Source organism: Prinia subflava, chromosome 3 (assembly GCF_021018805.1).
Source record: "Prinia subflava isolate CZ2003 ecotype Zambia chromosome 3, Cam_Psub_1.2, whole genome shotgun sequence".
In the NCBI taxonomy this organism is placed as follows: domain Eukaryota; kingdom Metazoa; phylum Chordata; class Aves; order Passeriformes; family Cisticolidae; genus Prinia; species Prinia subflava.
In genome coordinates, this window is record NC_086249.1 from 86,888,685 (window position 1) to 86,912,213 (window position 23,529).

Genomic DNA, 23,529 nt, shown 5'->3' on the forward strand with positions numbered 1-23,529 from the left:
ATTTCCTTTTTAAAGATCAGCAGATGTGAAATAATGACTTATTCCTGTTATCGAACAGGACCTCTGCTGAAATAACAGTGGATACTCCTGTTACGTCACACATTCCCTTTTAGTTAAATAGTAATGGATGTCCCTGTTTCCTCACACATACAATTCAACCTAACTTTTGGCCATAAAGGTAACAAAGCATACTTAAGTATTCTGGAAGTTTAACAGAATTTCCAAATAGAAAGAATGTCTCACTTCTCACTTGTGCTTTTTAATCCACCAGCAAGTCAGCTGTTTTCATTTTTTCTGGCTTGGAGAAGCAGTGCTGTTACACTTATTTTCTCACCTGTGAAGTTGCCAACCACTCCATCTTAAAGTATGCTAAACTATTTATTCCAGAATTAAAAAAAAAATCACTAAATGGTTTGTACTATTCTCTCATACAATTTTTGATTTACTTCTATTATTTAATAAGTAGGTATAAAGTGTAATTGAGGTAAATTAAATATAAACAGAATCATGATTCACACATCTAAGACATTTATTAAGCATTCATCTTCCCTGATTTAAAATGTTAGGGGCTTTTTTATGTTATATGGCATTATATTAAGGATATAAAACATTTATAACCTGAAGTGCAACATGATCATATTACTGTAGGTGAATTATTCAGGTTATCTCCCAGAAGTGCTATGCATCATGTATTATGTATATAAAACATATGGGATAAAATTAAAGTGTTCCAGAGAATATATCTTCCCAAATGGTCAGATATAAGCAAAAAATAATTCAACATATTAAACATGTTTGCCTTCATTCTGCATCTACAAGAGAAAGAGAGTAATTTTAAAAAAGATATAAAAGTTAAATTAAATAGCTCTTTTGGACAAAGTGTATTACATGATTAAAAACATTTTGAAGTTCTCTTCATCAATTTTTGTAGGTCTAAAAGAAAATGACCAAATTTAGATTCTTTCTTTTCAAAAGTCTGAATGTCCATTCCAGCAAAAGAAAGCGGTAAGAAAGAACTACGTGTGTACTGAAACCAACAGATCATCTCTACTAAATTCTACAGCACCAGAGTATCACTCTGTACTTTTATAATTTTATGTAAGTTTATTGAAAACATTACTTTATCAGTACCATTTCTTTTGTGCTCACTAGACACAGCCCAGTCAGCAGACAAAATGCTGATCCACATTTGAAAGAAAATCTATTAGTGTTTATACTTTGCTGTGTGAGAATACAAACATTGCATTAAAAATCACTAGGTAATTACAGTTCAGAATAGAAAGAATGTCTTCTTAGAGGGGAATATACTCATGAAATAATACAGCAATAGCAGATGTTTTCCTGAGTGCCCTCTTTCTTCAAAGACTCTTTTGCAAGCCTCTCAAATGTCATCCACAAAAATGCCTTTGAACAAGAACAGTGGTGATGGTAGAAGGGAGAAAGGAGGAGATCTGCAGCTAACAGACATGAAAAGGTGAGACATTGAAAGCAACACATTTTCATGAGAAAATCATACATCAGAGCATTATTTAAACTAGTAGACAGATTAAGAAAGTAATAACACTATAAAGATATAAAATATCAAAGATAAACAGAACTTATTACAGTTTTGCATTTAATCAACTGAAAAAAAAAATCCTGTCTGTTTGTATGGATGCACCACTAAAATATTTTGTGGATTTGGGGTGTATTACTCGAACTATTAAGACAATCAGTGAGCATTTTACATCAGATTAGGATCCATTCCGTATTAAGTATTTCAATACCACTATATAATTTATTCATCCACTTTGATATATTTTTGTAACACTCAGAACTATTACAAGTGACAGAACCCTTTTGGTAAGTTAAGAACCCAAGAATACTAATTGTTTCTTCATTTGAAAGGATTTAGCTTCACCAGCAAAGCAGACAAGTGAGAAGGAATAGCAGGGTAAGATAATGTGATCTCTCTTAACAAGGAAGAAAAACCAAACAACCCAAACCCCACCTTCAAAGAAAGCGCTCAAAAAGCTCCTACAACCTCGGAAAAAAACATGAACTCAGAAAAACAAAAAAACCCCCTGTGACATGTTTACGAGCATGCTCCTCTACAATGCATGCCAGATACCACATAACAGATTAGTTGCTTTTTTCTGCATTATTGAATGGAAAAGTCATGCTTCTACAAGGTGGTCTGTTATGCTTATGTCCCTGTCGATATTAAAAGCACTACACAACTCATGCTAAAATACTTCAAGGTGTGATAACTCGTACTGAATCATAAAGCTGACTACATAAGGTGTTTGTTAACCTAACTATAAAGCTAAAGTGACATTCTGCTGACTATAAAGCTAATAGCCATTCTACTGTTAGCCTTCACATACCTGTGATCCCTTTGACTGACTGCCCACATGTATAATTCAGATACACAGATGTAAAATTACTGTAATGGAAACTGCTGACAGTTTTTCAAATGTAAAGTACTGAAACTTTATATACATGAACTTATCTGAGTGTTAAATCAAATTCTGTGGTTTACAGGAAGAGCGATGCTAGTTGCAGCTTTTCCTTTGCAGTTTATACAACAATGCATTTAAAACACAAGTCATTCTATATATCCTAGAATTTGGCACAGACAGCTGTCCTCAACTCCAAAAAATTCTGGTCTCAGCAGCCTGACAAGTAAATCGCTTCTCACTGCTAGAAATGATAGCTTCATTAGGTCAAGGCTGAAGCTGCTGTTCCAGCACATGGGGTAAGTACTCCATTTGTCTGGATTGTGTTTGGCTTGAGTATACCCAAAGGACTTAAATTCCTGTCTTGCTGGCTACTCAGCCATCACATGCAAAATTCTGTCTCCAGTCCCCAAAAGGGAGGATTTCTTGCGGCAAATAAAGGAAAGAAAGAAAACCCTCACATGATCACCATTTCAAAATTAACATCTTCCCACACTGATATTTGTGAACATGGTAATAGTTTACATTTTCCAAAATTATTTAAATCTGGAAACACTTTTGCAAAACCTTAAAAAACAGTATGGGCTAGCTATACACATGAATCACATCATACACTGCTGCAGTGCATCCGCTTTGTCTTTAAATGTAGAAACTGTAGTGAAAACAGTAAATGATTTGGAATAGTTGTCAGAGCGGGGAATAATGGCATTGGAATCAGAATTCTCATTCTGAGCAGTAAAAGTGAGAGCAAGCGTGACAATAATATAAACTGCTTTTTATGGAGCATTTTTCCTGAGTTAAAATAGATCTCCCATTGCTATCTTTCAAACATGAGACCTTCCAACTCTAAAAATCTGCTGAAGCTGCTCTACAGACAAGTTTCCAACCATTAAACAGTTCCACGGCGTAAGCAGGAGGACTGGCTCTGCTCAATGGAAATGGCACACATAAACCAGCTGTGCAACAGCATAAAAAAATCATTGGTCTCAAAGGAGCAACAGAAAGAATTTTATAGCCATGAGTGGGTGTCTGTTCTGGTTTTTCTAACACTCAGTAATGTATGCATGAAATCACATCCAGCATGGTACTTATGTGCTGTGAAAACAATGTTGTCTGCTTCCTTTTGCTGGACAATCTATCCAGTGTATGCTGGCAACTGCCTTCATGGTGAAGATAAAAACCTTTAGCAGAGGTGGAAGGGTCAGATGGTTTGGGCTCCTTGTGTTGGCCTTCTTGTCCTAGAAATGGCACAATACCTACCTACAGACAGTGAGATAATATATGACATAAAAATGCCTAACATTGAGTCCTAGAGTTAACTACAGTCTCTGTTACTGAGAGTTCACTCTCATCACAAATTATAAAAAGCTAGGAAAAAAATAGCCTAAGAACTCTGAACCAAATGCAACAAATTGAAAATTGTATTACTTGTGCCAAGCAGCCTCTGACCAGCTAGGTTAAGCTATCCAGTGCCTGCTTACTGGAAGAAAAACATGTGTAGTTTTCATCCAAAGAGACTAATTTATGGATTGTAGGAATAGTTCTCTCCTGCTTCCAGAAGAAAGGAAACAGCTTGGAGAGAGCCAGTCTAAATATGAATAGAATAGGATATTTGTATCTTTATGGATCAAAAATGTTGTGTCAGGTATTCAGTTAACTTTATTTACTTCTGTTATTGAAAATTGTTGCCACTCAAAGATAAAAGGAAAGCACACAAAATTTTAAAACTCTGAAAAGAGAAGTGGAAACCACTGCCAAAATAGCAGAAAATGTTGATCAATTTTAGCTGTATCGATGAAAAAGTTCATGTGCACAGTCCTACTTACATAAAAGAATCCACATTTTAGGTGCTTAATTTCACTTAGGTGAATTAAGTATTCACCTAATTTTCCAGCCACTCCACCACAGATAAATAGTCCAACCTGTGTTTCTTGTAATTTTGGAACCACATTTCAGCAAAACAAAGCATCACTTTATTCCCCGTGAAGGGTCATGGCAGCCAAGTACATGCAAACCCTTAGTTTCCTTTATAAAAATTAATAAACAGCATTTTTAAAAGGAGCTTTGCCTAAGCTTTGAATATTTCAAAAATTCTCAGCCGTGTCACTTTATTTACTATTAGCAAATTAATGCCTATAAATTAATGTTCATCCTAGATGAACACGAGGCAGTGTAGAACAGGTAATAAACCTTCACCTCAAATGTTTACGGTATAAGAGGATCCAAAGCTGCAGTAGATCAGACCCCAAAACACAACTAGATTAAGAATGGTGAGTTGAGATGTTTGATGAAATTCTCTTGTTTTCCTGGTTCTTTCTCATGATTGAGAAATTAAATTAATTTGGAAAATGAGGAGCTGTATTTAGTGATTAAAAAAGTTAATGGGAACTACCTCAGAAGACTTAACATAATTTTGAATAGAACAAAACCTTATTTTGCCGTGTCTACTTAGAGAGCATGTTTTATGTATTTTCAAAAACACAAAACAGTATAAAACTGTATTGTGGTAACCAGACAAAAAATCTCTCTCTGAGTAATTACAACACGTTTTTGAATATTCCTCTTAACATCTTAAAATGTTTAGTGACAGAGACTTTGTGGTGCCGTACTTCTTCCTAGATTCAGATTAAATATCCTATTTTTCCTCCTTTAAATGAAAAAACAAACCAAAACAATTTTCTATTCATTATTACTTATGAGCAATTGGTAAAAGTTCAGTATCTTGCGTGAGAAACTGTCTTAGGAATTACTGTCATGTTTCCTGATCAAAGGGTTTATTTTTGAAGAAACCTTCTGCTAAGTCTGACAAAGATAATAATCTTCTCTTGGTCTTGGCACAACAGGGTGAAGTGAAACACTGATGTGAATTTCTGTCCACGCTTCACACAAACATAGCACAGACAGGCTGCAAACTTCCAAAGGTGATGTGCCAAAATCCACTTTTCTTTTCCAAACTGGAGGTTAAATGTGCCTGTAAGAGCTCAGCAGGGGCCAGTAGATGCTGGCACTCAAAAAACTAGGCACATCTGAGCAGCAGTTTCTTGCTTCTCTACCAGGCAGGGGCTGTCAGTTCCCACTGAGCTCCAAAGTAGTAATTAAATGTTAGTGTGACATTATACCTGTTACCACTCTGACTGCCTACCTGGGGACATCGAGGCTCAAAGACACCAATCCAAGCATCCCAGTACCATTCCCAGCAGTCAGCACCTAGCAGCACTTTCATGTGAGTCACCTAGAGTGACTACACATTTCATCTGGCAGCTTGACATCTTTATAACAACCACTGACAGTTCCACAGCCCCTAGAATGGCCAAATGAGCTGCCAGCATAGGCTGATTTGGGCTACAAAGCTGATAGCTAACTGAACTCCCTGCTGCTTGTCTGTCAATTCACAATCCTCTGCCAAGGGCTGGAGTTCAGACTTGAAAACAGTTGTTTTGAGAGTTACAGAAGCCTTCTGAAGAATGCTGACTGCATACTTGCTGCCATTATCAAAATTTTGGTTTACTAGTTAAGAGCATGTAGAGGTACTAGTGACTCCCACTGTCCTTGTCACCAAGTGCTCTCCACCTCCACTAGAGAGCCGGGAGCAGCTCTCAAGGAGAGCAAGTGCTTCAGGGGTAGCTGCAAAGACCACAAAAGGACTCTGGTATGCACGCAATGATTTCAAAACCACAGGTTCCTGAAACACACATTAATGCCATCTAGGAGGCTATTCTAAAGAAATACCCTTATGTGCTTATCCTGCTCTTTACACTGTTACCCAGAAACCCACGTCTGGCTGGGGTCAAATTCTGGGCTAAAGATACCTTCAGGATGAATAACCACGGACATTCTTCTATTCATTACCAAGGATGGTATTTTGAGCATGGCTAGCACACACAGTAGGGGGCCAATTTGTTTGAAAGTAATGCAAATCCTGCCTGAAAATGTCATGTTCAAACCAAAACCTCAGTGCTACCATGATATACACCTTTCTCTAAGTGCAGCAATAGTTGTTTCAAGCAGGATAGTTGGAAAATATTTACGAACTCAGTAAAACAACTGTCAATGATTGCAATTTAAAAGCAAGTTAGTGCCAGATTCAGCAACAAATTGCTGTATCTGCTGAAGTCCTGCTCAAGAAGTAAAGAGAAAGGTACTGCTGCGGAAGAGTTCTTACAGTAAACTCAATACAGCTTGAAGGAACTGTATTGTTTTATTTTTCTGAAATGCTGTGCTACTTAAGTATCATAAGTTCTTAAAATAATACTTCTATACATGAAAAGGTTTGTGGTCACAGAAGTAACGGGACAGCTATGCCAGCCAACCCTCCTACCACAAATATGGTTGGAGCACCAGAAAAATTTTTAAGGCTAACATAGCTATTCAGTGAGTGATTAAACCTTCCATACCAGCAGAAGTATTTGCATGCCTCTATAAATGCATCTCCAAAAAGATTATCTTCTAGGACTGACTATGGCCAAACAAAAAGCTAAAAGCCATCACAGGAGCACAAAGACGGCAACTGCTTGTACTGCAAGATAATTCTATCTGCAGAAAGAGGAGGAAATACATTCCTCAAAGTATGCAAAGTTACATCAGTGCAAAGATTCTGTCACTACTAAAATAACAGCAAGTCCTTCTCTTACAAACTGCTTCTATTAGTAGAGTGAAGATTGCTGGGGATCTCATTCTTTGGCACTAAAGTCGACTAGTGTGGTCGGGATATGCCCACATTATTGACTGCCTTTAAGAAAGGGTGACCACATCCAGATCATCTGTCTAATGGGAATAGTTTCTGGCCTGTGCTAACCCCTATGCTATGCCTAAGAGTCATCTGGGAAAATTCCTCTTCATGTTGGTCAAAAGCACACCAGGGAGAATGCCAGGAAGTTCACAGGATGGGAGAATGGTTTCTATCTCCTCCATCCCCCATGTACCATTTACGGGTACAGAAATGATTTTCAAAGTTATTTTATTACCCAAATGATTGCAAAACCAGAACTATTAACAAAAATTCCTACAATACTCTATACATCATCAGGCATACCTTTCTAATGAACAAAAACACACTGATTTGCATTTATGCTCCTTTTTATTCTTAAGCACATAGAATTAGTGCTAGCAAGGGGAAAGTTATATTAAGAGGGTCCAAAGTTCCATCAAAACAATGCTGCTACAATTGTTTGGAAACAGGCAACAAAATATTCCAATACTCTACTAAATATGACAATAACATATTTCTCATGAAGAAAAAAAGATAAACCTCTTGGATTAACACACTGAAACCCAAGTTCTTTCCTATTTTATGATCAGGGCCTTGTAGTTTGATACCAATCATGTGGAAAATGTTTCACAGGAGTTTTATTCATGGAGACCCTTACTGATAAAAGAATAACAACACTTCAACTTTTAATTTATCTGCTGACTTCAAACAGATCTCACACCATTTCTAAAGTCAGTGGCAAAACGACTCAAAAACCCACCTGTTAAAAACCTTCTGCCACAAAAGCGGGCAGATCAGGCTGCACTCCAGGTGTGAGGGAGAGGAAGGTGAGTAGCAGACAACATGGGGGAGAGCTCACCTCTGGAGGAGCGGAAGTGCTTGCTGGGTGCTGTGAAGCCCCTGGTCCCGTGCACGTTCACAGCAGCCACGCGGAACTGGTACCACCTGCTGGCGCGCGTGTCCGGCAGCCGAACGCGCTCCTCCGTGGTCTGGTGGGGAGAAGACACACTTACACTGCTTGTTCTGACACGGTCACCTGTCACCTGCTGTGTGACACCAGCCCGTCAGCTGAGCACACACCAGCACCACAGGCTGTATGCACCCACCTCCCCTGACCCCAGCCACCACTCTGCGCCACAAAGCATCTACAGCTGTCAACAAAACGACAGAACCATCCAATCTTACAGTGCACTGCAGGTCTCTTCAGGAAAAAAGTAGCCTTTAGAAAACAAGTGAAGTGTTAAATTCACAAAATTAGTTTTGCAGTTATCACAACCTTCACCAGTTTTTAGGGTCTCACTGTTCAGGTGCTGATGTTTCAGGGAACTCATTGCCCCAGGTGACAGGACTGATTTCTCCAATTCTCAATTCTCAGAGGATTAAGGGGTCCAAAATAGCTTAATGAAATCCAGTGCTGTGAGAACCCACTTTTTCTAATTCATAGGAAACACAAAACTCTCAGATAATGAAGGTAAGCCTTCTTCACATCTTTGGCACTTATGTCAAAAAGACACTTACAGCCTTAACTCTTCCCTGAAGACTTTTCCCAGGTCATAGTAGCTGACCTTTTCTCCAACAACACCTACCGAGATTGCCAGTGTCATGAGTTCAATTTCCAAACCCTGTGGGGAGAACCGCTGAAATATGGCACAAGCATAGATACACTCTGAACCCTTTCAGAAAGAAGTGCTTTACACATTCTTATTCTGAGACCTTTTTTCTTCCATTTTTTTACCCCATTAAACTTTTGAAGACCTGTCTTTTACATTCTTTCTCTTTTTTTTCCAAAGGTACAAACACCAGAACTAAACACAGCCTCCTGGTAACCACTGAATCACTTCCAACTATGGAAGATGTAGGATTTTTGTAGAACTCATCAAAAACACATCCAGTTGGAAATTTTACTTTTACATCCCCTCAATTACTCAGTTTTCAATTTACTTTGTCATGTTTACTACATATTGATTTAATTCTTTAATCAAAGTAATGCACAGACCTGAACCAGATGTCATGTATATGTCTAAATATATCATACAATCTTTACTGATTGCCATTACTGACCAAACATCTCAGCTCATTAAAAACGTAGTTACATCAATTTATTTTTACAAGCGATTTTATACAACTTCAAGAAGCCACCTTCCCTGTATAGGTTTCAAAATTACTTGTAATGATGCCAAGTAGTTCCCAAAAAATGGAAAAACATAATTTCTGCTTTGTGCTCCCTTTCAAACCTGCGGAAGAAACCAGCAGCTGCTGACATAACTCAGATAACCAGAAACTGAGAAATTTGCTTCACCTCTTCAGCAACGGCCTTTCCAGAGCCCTGACAAATAAAATTTGTGGTGTTATCCTGCACTGAGTCTCTTCATTTGGTGACAAATTTAGGGGGACAGATATCTCATTTGTGTGTGCATGTAAGGAAAAGAGACCCTTTCTAAACCATATTATTGACTGCTCTCAGACTGCTAAGTGTTGTAGACTCTGAGCTCATCACATACTGCTGCCACTCAGAGTCCCTCTCCATTCAGACCACTGGCTTCTCAACTTAAGCAGGGGTAAAAGTCCTGACAATGTCTGCCTCATCTCCTTTCTATTTTTAACTTTTATGTTACCTGTAGAGTAAATTATCCAAGGTTAGCCCCAGGGAAGAAAGAGTCTACCTGAATCAACTTTTGTAATTATTTTTATTTTATGGAGCACTCAAATGTCTTAATTTTTTCCAACAGCCAGGTCCACTACTGCTGCAACTGAAAACAGGTTCATGACCAATATTTAATTGTAAATAACTAGCTACAGTCTTACGGGCTTTTAAAAACATATTTGCTGAACTTCGTTACAAGGCAAGCATCATCTGAATAGACTTGATTCCAAATTCCTCAAAGGAATCTTGTTTGTCACTGGCATCAGCTCAGCTATTCTGTTGATTAAAAGAAAGCATTTCAGTAGTGTCAGTTTCCCGTGGCAACCACGAAATACTGTAAAATCAAATAAACTGTCAATCCATAATGCTAAAATTATTTTAATTTATGAACAAGCCTCAGGCCTATTACTTTCATCACGAATTTTGTTGGCCAAGCTCCTGCTCAGTTCAATGGCATGCAGGAGGTCTACCTCCAGCTATCATGATTTAAACTACTTCGGCACCTCTAAGTGTCCTTTACATAGAATTAATAAATCTCTAGAAAGAACAAAGTACTACTGAGATATCTTACAATACCCTAATGCTATATCTATTTTTTGTTGTTGTTTCATTGCTTTAGTTTAGTTAGTTCTCACTACTTAAGTATGTTTGGACTGGCGATCATAGTATTCAGAGTCCTTTCAATATCCTTCGCATTAATTTAAACCCACTAAAAGCTATGCTGAGTGGTATTAAATAACTAATAGTTAAATTTCATCACACACCTAAGATTCTCCCTGAATATAAAAGAAAAAACAACAATTTTATAGAATTTTTAAGAATCATAAATAAAAGACAAAAACAAAAGTTCACTACTCAAGTCATTACAGAATCTGTACAGTATCTGTATGTATATCAATCACCATTTATTTGGCTATGAAACACCTGTTTGGTTTCAAATCCTAATAGGTGTATTATTTGGATAATAAATAATAATAAATTAGTCCTCAGACAAAATAACTTGTCAACACATCCACTTTCAGTATCATGCAAAGTTCAATGAAGAGGAGGGAAAATCCCTATTAATGACATTAGGATACAACTTCATATAAGAGCAGCATGTAATCTTAATGACATAAGCTGGACAACACACATAATAGGTTGACATTCCTTTTCAGGAGTTCATTTCAGGTCCAAGGGACAACAGGCCACCTCCAGTGGCCAGAAAGCAGAATGAGGTTGGGCTTTTGTGTGAGAATTTGGCTGAGACTTTCCCAGAGCTGCACCATTTAGGAAGCACTGAAAATTCTACTCCTCTTCCAGCAGCTCTTAACTGCTTAAATCCTGAGCTCTTTCCTGTAAACAGTCCCCTCATCCTGTCCTTCAAAAGGGGATTATCTGTTATGGTCTTCAACACGCCTACAGAAATCTCCCTCTGCTGCTCCTACAACTGACTAACAATTAAGAGATTCTCAGAGCATAGACTTTCTTCAATTTCATCCTTCGTATGCGAGGCAAGGGGAAGCTATCCCCTAGCACCTTGGATGTTACACGCTATTTAGAACTGTAACATGTTATATATTTACATACAAAACCATTCCTTGGAGAAAGAAAGGCTGAAAGTTAGAATTTCTTGTAAGGGAAAGATGGGATTTTTTACGACTGGGAAGGAGAAGGAAGAGAATATATGACCCAGCAGCACAGCAGTTTGACCTCTCAGGTGGGATGCTTGTGTCAACACTCCAAACAGCATATATAGGTTATGAATATATGTTAAAAATTGGTGAAAAAAAAGTCTTCACAGCAGACTTGTACAGAGGACTGTCTTCTATCCAAGTGTTACAGTAATCAATGGACTGTTTCACTGTGCTCATTCCCTATTTTTCCCTACTATGAATCCTGGACTCTTTTTGTGCTCTTCTATAGCACAGAGGTTTAATATAAATAGGAGAGTACAAGCCTTACCCTGCTGAGTTCACAGCTCTACACCTCTGGAAACAACGCAGTGGTAAAAGAAATTGCATTTCAGAGAATGAAGGGATACCATCCAGGGTATCAGAAAAGCTAAGTTTATGTTTCCTGTGATAGAAAAGAAATTCTCAGTGTTGTATCCACTACTCTATCAAAGGACAGCAGACCTGCCCTATTTCATGTGAATGCAATCCCACACAAGGTGGGCACTCTCTAAGACTTCTTACCAAAGCAAGCCCCTCCTGGGAGATGGAGAAAAAACCCTTTAGTGTACAGGACTGGTGGTTATGTCCAGCAGGTACTTCTCACTGTCATGGGCTGAGAACTTTCTTGTGCTCCTCAGAACCAGAACTTCAGGTGTTTCAGAAGCTTTATTTTTGAAACAGATTAGCTGTCTACAGAGTTTAGACAACTGCAAGGTGAAGCACCCAAGGTCTGTCACAATCAAGCTATCAGTGAATATTGTCCCTTATTTGTTTTAGTAAGGGACTAGACTAATAAATGTACTTAATTACTGTCTGCCCATATGTATATATATATACATCTAAGTGTGTGTGTGTGTGTGTGTGCATACACGACATCCATTCACACAGCACACACACGTTCTGTCTGAAAATAACTGATCCGGCATATTTTAATTAACTTTATTATATAATAGTAGTATGATTAAATACCTGAATTTCCAATGTAAACAGTAATGCTGCCATTTTTAAAGAGAATTAGTACCACATGGAATGGTAAGTTTGTTAACAAGACATACAGTATTTCTGTAGGATAATGCAGCAGTTCCTTCTCAGCTGGCTAAAACTTAAGTTACAGTACTGTAGGAAACTTCACATAACACATAGGACATTCTACATCATAGCCAACCAGTATCTTAGCTACCCTAGTTTTTGTATGAACCAATGGAAATTAGACAAACGGTTAATTATATCAAGTTTTCCCCAAATATGCAGTAAAAAAACTACATTAAAATCCCTTCCCCTGCAAGTGCAAAAATAACTAAAATTGTTTTCAATGTGTTTGTTTTCCTTATATAATTGGAGAGCTAAACAGTATGCTAATAGATTGAGCCTTCTTCCTTAAAAGGAAAACATAAAATGACACAACAAACATGGCACAATACAATAAACAAAGTTTTTCAAAATTACTGTTTCAATACAAAGTGAAAATTTGTGAGAAGCATGAGAAATTACTTGCAAATTAGCTCCTCTAAGGGCAACAGAAAATAGCAAGGTTTTTTTGAAATTTAAACACTTTAAGGTTATTGAAAATTATAACCCCATTTGTTCTTGGACAGACACAAAATAAAGTATTAGATGAGTAACTCTGATGAAACATGAATTTTTTTAGAAGAATGTGCAAACAATAACTTTGCATAATTATACTGCATATGGGGATAAGCATAGAGAAATTCAGATCCTCACCCACAGCCTTTTTGATCTTTGACTGCTCTTCACATGGTCTCTACCTAAAGTTGCAGAGTAAAGCAAGAGCCAGAATCATCTCCCCTGGACTGAGAGGCTCTAGGAATGCTCAGCTCAATGGCTGAGCTCTTCTCAGCATTTGCCTATAATTAATGGCTCATATCTCACTGTTTTGGAATAGTACAAGAAAAAAAATCTCAGCTACACAGTCGAGAAAAGCCTGGAGGCTGTGCACACAATCACTTCAGTCAAACTGGATATCCATCCTCATTGCTGATATTGCAAAATAAATTCTATCGCATTCGGCCAAACAAATTTGATTGCCTGGTGGGATGTCTAAAACTACGAACACCATGGAGGTACACTACCATATAAAGACAGAAATTCTGATTACTAGCACCCCTCAAGGGTGGCCAGCCTGCATGTCCCATAAGGTATACACAGCTCACAAAGCCAGTCAGGCATCCTGAAGCATGCTTTGAACTGACATTCCCAGTGGGGTCCATCACACAATCAAATTCCTATCTCCTGTGATGCAGAAGGGACAGTGAAGTTGTCAGAAAGATGTCAGTTGGAGGAGGCTTCTCCTGCCACAGTGATTAACTCAGCCCCCTCTGCCCACATTCACCAAACCCCAGGAAAGGCAGCTGTCAGCCTTCTTATTGCTCTTGCACAGGAACGTGTTTCTGAAACCCTCTCCTGCAGATCCACTGCAAGGCAGTGGTTCATATATGTTAAGCTACTGTGGAGCATATATAGTGCATGTTTCCAGAAATCTGCATGAGGTCTGCTCCCAGGATGAGAAACAGCACAGCACTGTGCTCCCTCTGCAGCCTGGATTCACCAGCCACAACAGCTGAGCTTCTACAGTCTAGCACATACAGAGTGAGCTCAGTAACAGTGAGGCACAATTCAGATCTGGCATATTTTTGCTACTTGGTTTTTTCCTTGCAAAAAGGCAGGAGGTTGTTTCCTGGAATGGAAAATGCAGGTTCAACACCTGCACCTGAATGAGATAAGTCACTGTGACTTGATCACTTTTGGATGTGCTCCCTTGGGCTTGCACAAGCAAGGTTTCCTGCTAGGGTCTGCTGCAGGGGGCTTTTCCTGAGCAAGACTTCAATATAGTGATAGCTCCCTCTAGCACTATGCTGAAGCTAAGAAATTCACTTCTGAGTGTTCAGTCTCACAAGCTTGATGTTATTGTAAGATAGCACTTTCCTACGCAATCTGAATTGAGAATGAACACAAATTGTCACAGAATTTAAATCCCTTACTCTATTTTGAGGATGGTTCTACTTATTCTCTCTCTCCTTTTTTTTCCTAGCCATAATGATATTTTGCAGATCTTTTCAAAAATCAGCATTTTACTTTTCTTGTCAGCAGGGATAAGGGTGAAGCAATAAGATAAATGATTGGAACTCTGTCATCCAGGTGGACTGTCAGCATGGTGAAAAACAGATTGAAACTGGGAAGAAACTAAGTGAAAATCTATGCTCTGTTGGCTGCTTCTCATTAAGAAACATTTACTCATGAATCTTACATTTTCAGTCTGGATTGCACTGAGTGAAAAGAGCATGACATCATAGACTTTTCTGAATTGGGAGGGTCACACCTGAAAAAAACAACTTTACAAAGAATAAAGGTTTTAGTCCTATTTTTCTCTCTCTTTTTTTTTTTTTTTTTTTTTAAGATAAATAGCCTTTTCACCAGCTGAATTTTTTAACTTTTTTCAAGACTCAAGCCATGCCTTGAACATTAAATAAGTCCCACTAAACTCAGAAGGACTATGTCTCTAATGTGCTTCCTTGAATGGATTTCAGTTCCTAATCCAACATTTTTCAAGAGATTTGTGACATTCTGAGACTGGATCCATATTGCTTACAAAGAACTGACCTGTGCCACAGTTTGCCAGTTTGTCGCATCATCCTCACTTGGATGGATTCCTTGATTCCACCTCCTCTGAACAACATAGATCACAGGCTCAATGGAAATATTGAATTTTGAAGACCACTTCACCTCTAGGTCTCCGGACTGATGTTCTATGAATTTTAATTCTTTTCGGGGTTTGAGTGGAACACCTGTAGTAGGAACACACAGATAAAAATATGTGAGTAATTTACAAGATATGATTAAGCCACTTGTAGATGGAGCTGTATAAAATAATAATAATAATAAAAAAGATTGTTTGTCAGAGAAAAGGCCAAAAATGGAAGAATGATAAACATGGAAGTTTCAGAAGTGTTCCTAACCCATCTGTGCTAAAATTAAAAATTGTTTTTAAAAATTCTTCAAAACTGTTTCTTTACTTTATTAAAAAACTGAAGCATGTGAAAACTGTAAGCTAAAACTGACTTTACAGAAAACCAATGCCCAATACTACTGGGAGAAAGATCCCTTTGATCCCAAGCAGAATCAGCTACACCTGTTTTTCAGTTTTTCACCCAATTTATCCTTAAACACATCTAAATAACAAAATTTCAATAGCACCACATAGTAGTCTGTTTCACTAATTCTCTATCCTTTCTACAAGAAACCTTTCTCACTGTCTTGTTTAGTCTCCTCAGCTGCATTATAAACTCAATACTAGTCCAAGATGTTCGTGAATCATGAGGAACAGATTCTTTCTTTTATCTGTGGAGAAGCTTTTCATGTACCACAATGTTATCATCCTTCTGAATGATTTTTTTCTTCAGTCTAATAACCACAGCACACTCCATTTCTCTTTAAAATTGGTGTTCCCAGACCTCTGTTCACTCTTGCAGGTGCCTCTGGAGACTCTCCAGTTGCCCAACAGCCCTTCTCCAGAGTCAAGCCTAAAACTGGACACAGACTGTGTCTAAGCTCTTAGCAGTGCAGACCAGTGAAGTGTGATTATTTCATACATCTTACATTACTCTGATGTACTAAGAAAGTTGTTTGTTTCTCCGTGGCTGCAAGATCTTAATTGACTCACATGCTGCAGCTGTACTGCATGATGTGTCAATCTCCACTCTTCCCTAAAGAGCTAGGAAACATAATTCCAAGACATCTTGGAATAGATATATCTAATGTATATTATCAAATTGTTGCATTTCAGAGAAAAACATATATTTCTAAAATATTACTGTAATTTCTCATTCACACGGTGACACCAAAGGATGGTTATTTCTGTTATACTGCCAGTAATATCACCTTTTTGAAAACACCTGCAGTAGCTTGAAGGAAAAAGTAACTCTTCAAATTTGGCATCTTTTGATTAAATCAACAAATCAAATGTTAGATACATTTCTCTAGATAGACGCTAGGAACACCTATATTTGAGTGTGCAGCATTTTGTCACTGGAGGATATGTCACAAATAAGATCTCTATGTTGACATATAAACCTTCTTAGCAAGTTATCATATTCACTTCAATTATTTCATTGTTTCAATTGCTGTCCATATAAAGCCAGCTTATTAAGTATTGGTTAGAGAAATTGTTTCCTTCTCAGTCTGCCACAGATGACTTATTACCAAAATTTCCTCAGGTGAACAAAGCACTTTCATATTTTAAGAGGTGTTCTTATAAATCTGAGGGTACAAGTAGCTACAGGTAAATAAACATGATCTTGTAGACTTCAAGAAACCTAAAATTCACCTGAAAAAAAATACAGCACCTAAATTTGGTTATCACAGCAGTTTAGACCCTGGATATCCTTTAACAGCCTTAAGTCTTAGTCTAACATAACAAACATGACTTTGGATTTCCACATTTGCAAATCCTTCTTTAGTTGTGATACACAATAATCCTACAATTTGCATGTTAAGAAAACCTCCATCTGCTTTGCATTAGGGGCAGTTGGATTCACTTGATTGCAAGTATCCCAGCCTCTCTGGTGTTACGTAATCCCGTGCAGATGGAGAGCAGCAGCGCAAACAATGAGAGCACAGCACAAGTGCACTTTAAAATACTTCTGTAGAACCAGCACCATCAGTTTAACATCCAGATGTGAAGATCCAATTACTCTTCAATGTGCCTTCTATTATGTAAATGGTCAGCCCCTTTTTTTCGTGCTGGAACAAATTAGTCCTCAATCTGCAGTGCACCAAAGTCTGCATTAGTCCAAAGTCTGCAGTGCTTAACCAAAGAATCCAAATCACTGACCATTGCATGTATGCAACAGCAGAGTCCAGGAAAAATACTTCTAAAGGTGTCTTTCAAATAGCATAAGCATCTCTGTGCCATGAGAAGTAAGTGCACATTGGTCTGTCATGAAAACCTCTACCTTAAACATTGGTTTCCCCAGAATTCAAAATGTTTCCATGCAGGGCTTTGTAAAGGGTACATCCATGGCATCAATAAAATTGTAAAGACAGTTCTGCAAGGACTCAGAGATAGACACTTTTAAAACTGTACACTATAATAGAAAGCTATTTTTCTTGAAGCATGAAAAGTGTCATTAAACTGTGGGTGACCATCTGACCCCAGTTATCCTACTATAATATTGCCACACCATCACACCCTTTGAATGTCCTAATCTCCATTTCACAATTTACCTTTTTTTACACAGATCTGCAGAGACACTTTCTCAAGTCCTTCACTAGTTGGGACATTGTAAAGAAGGGGGATGAAGCCAATGAGAGAAGAGTAGAAGAGAAAATTTGGTATCTCCACTAAAGGGACATAAATGTGTGAAGACTACATAACCAATCAGTAATATCCACAACAGAGATGAAAAAATACCTGTTACATTAATCCAAAAACATTTGAAATATATGTCTTTGGGGGAAGTGTACTTACATTAATATTTTTTTAGGACTGGACTTCAGCACTCACTACTAGAGGGCAAATTCAGTTTGGTAATCCAGCAAATCAGATGGGAATTTTATGTCTACTGTCGTAACTAATCTCCAGTGCTTGATCAACAGTAAAGCTACAGAAACTTCTGCAGACTCTTAGATTCAATCTGAGTTCATTTTCAAGCTGTGAGTGCTGTCAAAATGATAAGAATAAGTACTGAACTTATTCACTAGATCTTAGTCATGCTTGCAGAGTTTGCTCTTCCTTAGTGACAGGAAGGTCATTTACCCCTGGAGGAAATGAATAGCAAGCTTGCTCCACTTCTATTTGTCTTTTGTTGCAGAAAGACAGGTTGAAGAGGCTAATTAGCTGAATTCATCAGCTGAGAAGGCAGTAGGGTATTGAGCTTGCCCTTCCCCTGTAAGACTTATATGCTCTTACAAGCCAGCACCTCCTGCAGATCGGTGATAAGATGTTAGGGAAGGTTAGTGCTGCTCCCATTTAATCAGGCCAAACAGAGGAGACCTTCAGTGCGTGGCTGCAGAATGTATCATAGCCTGTCATATGCTGTGTCAGCTCCACCAGCATTTAATCTTGTTTATTTGTTTGTTTTTACCCTTTCCAGTTATTATATTTACTGGAATGCTTTGCAGCTGTGGCATGGAGCTTGAACATGTAAATCATTACATATACAACATGAGTGCCTGTTTTCCACTCTGGTCATTTGTCTCAATAAGACAAAAGAAATAAATAAGTGATCCATTTTAATAACTTTCATTTTGAAAGGTGCTATGTATTGGTGTGTACTAATTCCTTACAGTTTTAAAGAAGATCTAAAGTATCCTGCAAACAAGAGGGTTTCCCTTCTGCACAAATTTTAAAATATTTATTAACATTTTAGTTAAAATAATGAACTTAAAAATAAATTCACCATCTTCTTTACCTATTTTATCATGTTTCTATCCACAGATGGAAATAAGCATGGATTCAGACTTAGGCCTGGAGCTTAGATCAGAGTTCTGCTGATTAGGCTCCCACAGAGAACCCACATTATTTGATTAATAGGTGAATAACTGAATAATATTTATTTTTTTATCACTGACATGAGAAGAATTGATTCTTGTAAAAAAAACACTAACCATGTGGAAAAAGAACATTCTTTTCACAAATGCTTATTTTTCTGCATTAGGAGAACATTTTTAAAATATTTCCATATAAAAAGCTTTTTTAAATTCCAGTAAATTAAAAACGGGAATTTGTCAAAGCAAAAAATGTCTTAGCTTATGTGTTCTTTTCAAAGGATGCCAAAGGAAAGGTTCATCACAGAATCTCAGGACTCAAATCAATTAAAGATTTTTGAACAAGATTGCCTTAGATTTAGATAATTAATTAATATATATCAATATGCAGATACTATAATCTTTCACTATGTTGTTCTGTGTTGATTTGTTCTTTTATCAGATTATTCCACAGTTCCTACTTGGTAGTCCCATCTGCTTGTCTTGTAGACATAAAGGTTATTTCTGATCAATAGGACCTGAACTGTTTATCATTAAATATTTTCAGCTGCATTCCCTCTCATCTTCATCAAATTAAGTGAGATTTCACCTAAATTGACAAAGTTTACTCTGCTTAAGATGACTCATAATAGCCACACATTTACATTCCACAGATTTCCAGACATGGGCTTCACAAGTGGGAAAAAAATTGGAAATTTCAGCAACATTTCTGTCTGGTTTTCCACCCTTTCACTTTGCAGCCACATCTCTACAGGTACCTTTCCTTTTTCTTCCCATCCATACAAACTCCCAGCAAATGGAAGTTCTGGTTTACGAGGAGACTTCACTATGAAGTCTGAAATTATTAGCCCAGTATGAGTACATATTAATAATCTCTACCTTTGTATAGATTTTTTGGAATTTGGCACGTGTGACCACAGCCATTGGAACAGCATTTCTTCACTCCAGAACATTCAATATCAGCTTCACAGCTTTCAACACAGGCAGCTGCAAAACCACTGGCCTTCTCAGGTGCTGGGCAGTCCCCTTGCTTCACAGACAGGATGTACTTAAGGAATTCACAGCTAGTTAGGCATTCATAATTCTTCTTCGGGAAAAGAGGCTAAAAGGAAAACAGAAGAAGTGTATGTTTTCAACAGGAACAACAACAACAACAACAACAACAACAACAACAACAAAAAATCCAACCAAACCCCACCAAAGAAAAAAAGTTATAAATTTTCCAGAACCTCCTAAAGGATTATTCAGATGTTCAGCTTTTGCAAGACTATCTCTGTATATTTATATATTCAAGCCACTTCTAAAAAAGCACAGAATGATAAATTCTCTCAAGTAATACCACCATATTTAATGGACCAATGTTGTTTATATCTCCCAGCTCTCCCTTGTTTTCCTCACATTGACTGGCTATAAAGTTGCTCAATGACAGATTAAAAACATTCCCAAAACAAAGGGGAAGCAATGGTCAGTCTGCTTTTTTTGGACTACCCCACATGCTTTCCTCTGTACTTTACAACACTTTCCCCATAATATCTGATGTAATGCCACTCTAGATAAATAAGGGAAATCTTGTTTCATTATACAGTTTAAACTAAGTTGGCTAGGAGAAGATTTTGCAGCATCTTTATGTTCTTGCCCGCATGTTAGTAATTGTATAATTCTTCACAGAACTAAAACTGCATTTATGATAAAATGATCAGCAGAAAATACAAATTAAAATAACCTTTAAATATATTGATTAAAGATCAAAGTGAATGTTACTTACTTGAGAAACCTAGTCCTAGATATTCAAGAAGATGCTTCAATGCATAGACCTTTCATGGCATATGTAATACTCAGAGGTTTGCAAGGTCCACTTAAAACAGTATTTAAAATAGCTCCCACTACCCTGGGAGAATACTGTGTGTGACATGGAAATTACATCTCCTCTTGGTTTAGTTTGGTGCAGAACCAGCTAAAGTGATTCCCTCAGAATGACTGCACCATGTAACTGGCACTGTCTGTACCTGGACTTTCCGTACTGGAGCAACCAAAAACCTTCTGACAGGTCTGATTTACAGCTTCCTAAGCCTACCCAGGAGTTGCAACACACTGTCTTTATCCAACTAGCCACATAATTTCTGAAACTTCTTCCATATTCATGTGTTTTACTTTCTTGTTTTTACTGTTCTCATATTTCTGGCAAAATGAGGAAGACTTGGCTATTTCAGAGGCCCAGGTGTTCCACAGACAATTTATTCTATACAGTCACTGTGCCCAAGAATGTATCTCTACATTACCCCTCCCATCTTTCATACACAACAGTCCAGAATTTTGAACCAAGTGTTCAGGCACGGATTTGGGTGTTACAGGCTTTCACCAGCCTAAATGCTGCAAAAAGGAGCAGTCTCTATGTCTCCTGCTGCCCTGGTGATTCCTGGACATGCACTCCTGCTGTTCCCCCGACTGGAATGCACCTGATGCCATGGTAAACCAGTTAACAAGCTAAACAAGCAGGAAACTAATTTATAGGGAAAAAAAAAATGAAACAAACCAAGGAATCAGATAAATTGTGCCTCACACATAAGGCTCCCTTTAGCATTCAGTAGTACACTCATTTGGTAGATAAGAAGTAACACATGAAGCAGGGACTTTGGGAAACACAAAGCTAAATTGTTACTTCCAGAATTTTCACGAAATGCAAAAGGATTGAAAACACTCTCTCAGGAAAACAGCCTCCTTTAACTCAGTCAATGTCTATGAGGTATGTATGAGTCTCAGAGAAAGGAAAGTGGTCCCGGGCTTTTGTGTTTGAAGCTAATTTCAAATCCTAAAACATCACAAATTTGCAGCTACTTAATTAAAAATGTTATAGTTCCCTGAGGCATAATACGTCCTCAAGGCTTCTCCTCCTCACCCTATTTCACAGCTCATTTTTCAGTTAGCTGCTAAATGTGCTGCTCCTCATTATGGGCCTTTGAAGTTCTAAATTTAGCTTTAACCACAAAACACTAATCAAAGAAGGATGCTCACTGTTTTTAACTACAATAGAACAGTGTTCTAGAAATGTTTTCCTTTTAAACCGATTTTATACATATTTTCACCCATATCTGGAAACATACAGCCTGTGTGAAGAGCGATATACAACAACAACACAAATTAGATCCACTAAAACTGCTTTTTTACAGTACTCTATAATGTTGTATATGAGAAAGTAGCAAATAATCTGGGTTAAAAGCTCTTAGAAGACCTGGTTTTCATGAGAAACCTTTATTTTGTCTTCTGCTGTAACTACATAGATCAGTAATTCAGTAATCCCTATTAGCACATTGTTGCATTTGTTGAAATTACAGCTTTTCCTAATCATCTTCATGATGCTTAAAATAATTTAAACATAGGACATTCTCTTATACCAGAAAAAAGTGCCCACTGTAAAGAGAGAGGAGTTAAATAAGTGTACCAGTAAGATCAGTATATCAAGTAAGGTCACTTCTATTTTTTTTAATAATAGAAGATTAAAATTTTCCTAAGGACTCACTTTCATAGACTTGAATATATTTGAACCTTTTTTATAATAAGGCAACTTCCTATTGAGTTGATATTTCCCTTTGGAAGTAAAAAACACTTAAAAACTGTGATCTGTTGATCGCTTCCACTAACTCAGAGCCATGTTTCAAATCCAATAAAAAATCTTCTTTGTTCTAGTTTGATTTAGGTTCACTTCTTCACTGTTTATTCTGATAGATGGCTCAAAAATAGTTTTCAAAGTATTTGTTCAATAATTACATATTTTGATATTAGTCTTCTGAACTACAATCCATTTACTCCTGGGGAACTACTCTTTTATAAATCAGACTGATTTTCACATACAGAAAAGTCATCTGTTCCAGCTATCCGGCACCAGGAGAAACACTAACAGCAGTAACAGCAGTAACAGCACCTTCTGAGAGATGCTATGTAAGTGTGACTGGATCAAGTTTTTATAGTACAAGTCGAGATAAATAATTTGGTCAGAAAAAAACCCTTTTTAAACTCATAATTAATATGGCTACATTGTTAAATGTGTATCCTTTCAAATGAAGGCGAATGCTGAAAAAATACCATGGTTTTCAGCTGTCTCATTGAAACTAATAATTTAAATTAAAGAGACTGCTAGAACAAAGTAAGAAAGCATGCCCTTGGGCTGACCTACCTCACAGAAGCTTTGGCAATGGTTTTTCTTAAGGTCCCAGGACTCTTTACAGGGCTCCAGGCACTAGGAAGAATCAGAAGGCAGAGAAGTGTCAGAAAGAGAAGGAAATAAACGACCACAAATAACCTTATTTCTTCTCCAGTTCTTTGGTCCACAGGAAGTTAATAATCCACTTCTCCTGGGGATAAAATTGTGTCATTGAGTCATGGTGTCAGATCAAGGTCATGAAAAGTCATGGTTAGATTACAAGAAAAATTTTCAGTTTTTCTTACAGTACAAGGCAATTGACTCACTTGTTTATTATGCCATCTTACTTTCTGACTTACTGGATGTAGGTCTTAATACCATTTAACACCATGTTCCTGGATCACAGAGACAACATCAAAAGCACTACCCTAAACTACAGAAAG

General features: G+C 37.5%; 1 protein-coding gene across 1 annotated transcript in view; it reads right to left on the reverse strand.

Moving 5' to 3' along the window:
- Positions 1–23,529, reverse strand: part of ANOS1 (anosmin 1) — a 134,059-nt gene that overhangs the window by 37,783 nt on the left and 72,747 nt on the right. The window contains exons 3-6 of the mRNA XM_063392812.1: positions 23,120–23,182; positions 19,828–20,050; positions 15,064–15,248; positions 8,006–8,135 (exon numbers count right to left, since the gene is read on the reverse strand). Of these exons, the coding sequence (XP_063248882.1) occupies positions 8,006–8,135; positions 15,064–15,248; positions 19,828–20,050; positions 23,120–23,182 (601 nt within the window). The remainder of the gene's footprint in view (positions 1–8,005; positions 8,136–15,063; positions 15,249–19,827; positions 20,051–23,119; positions 23,183–23,529) is intronic.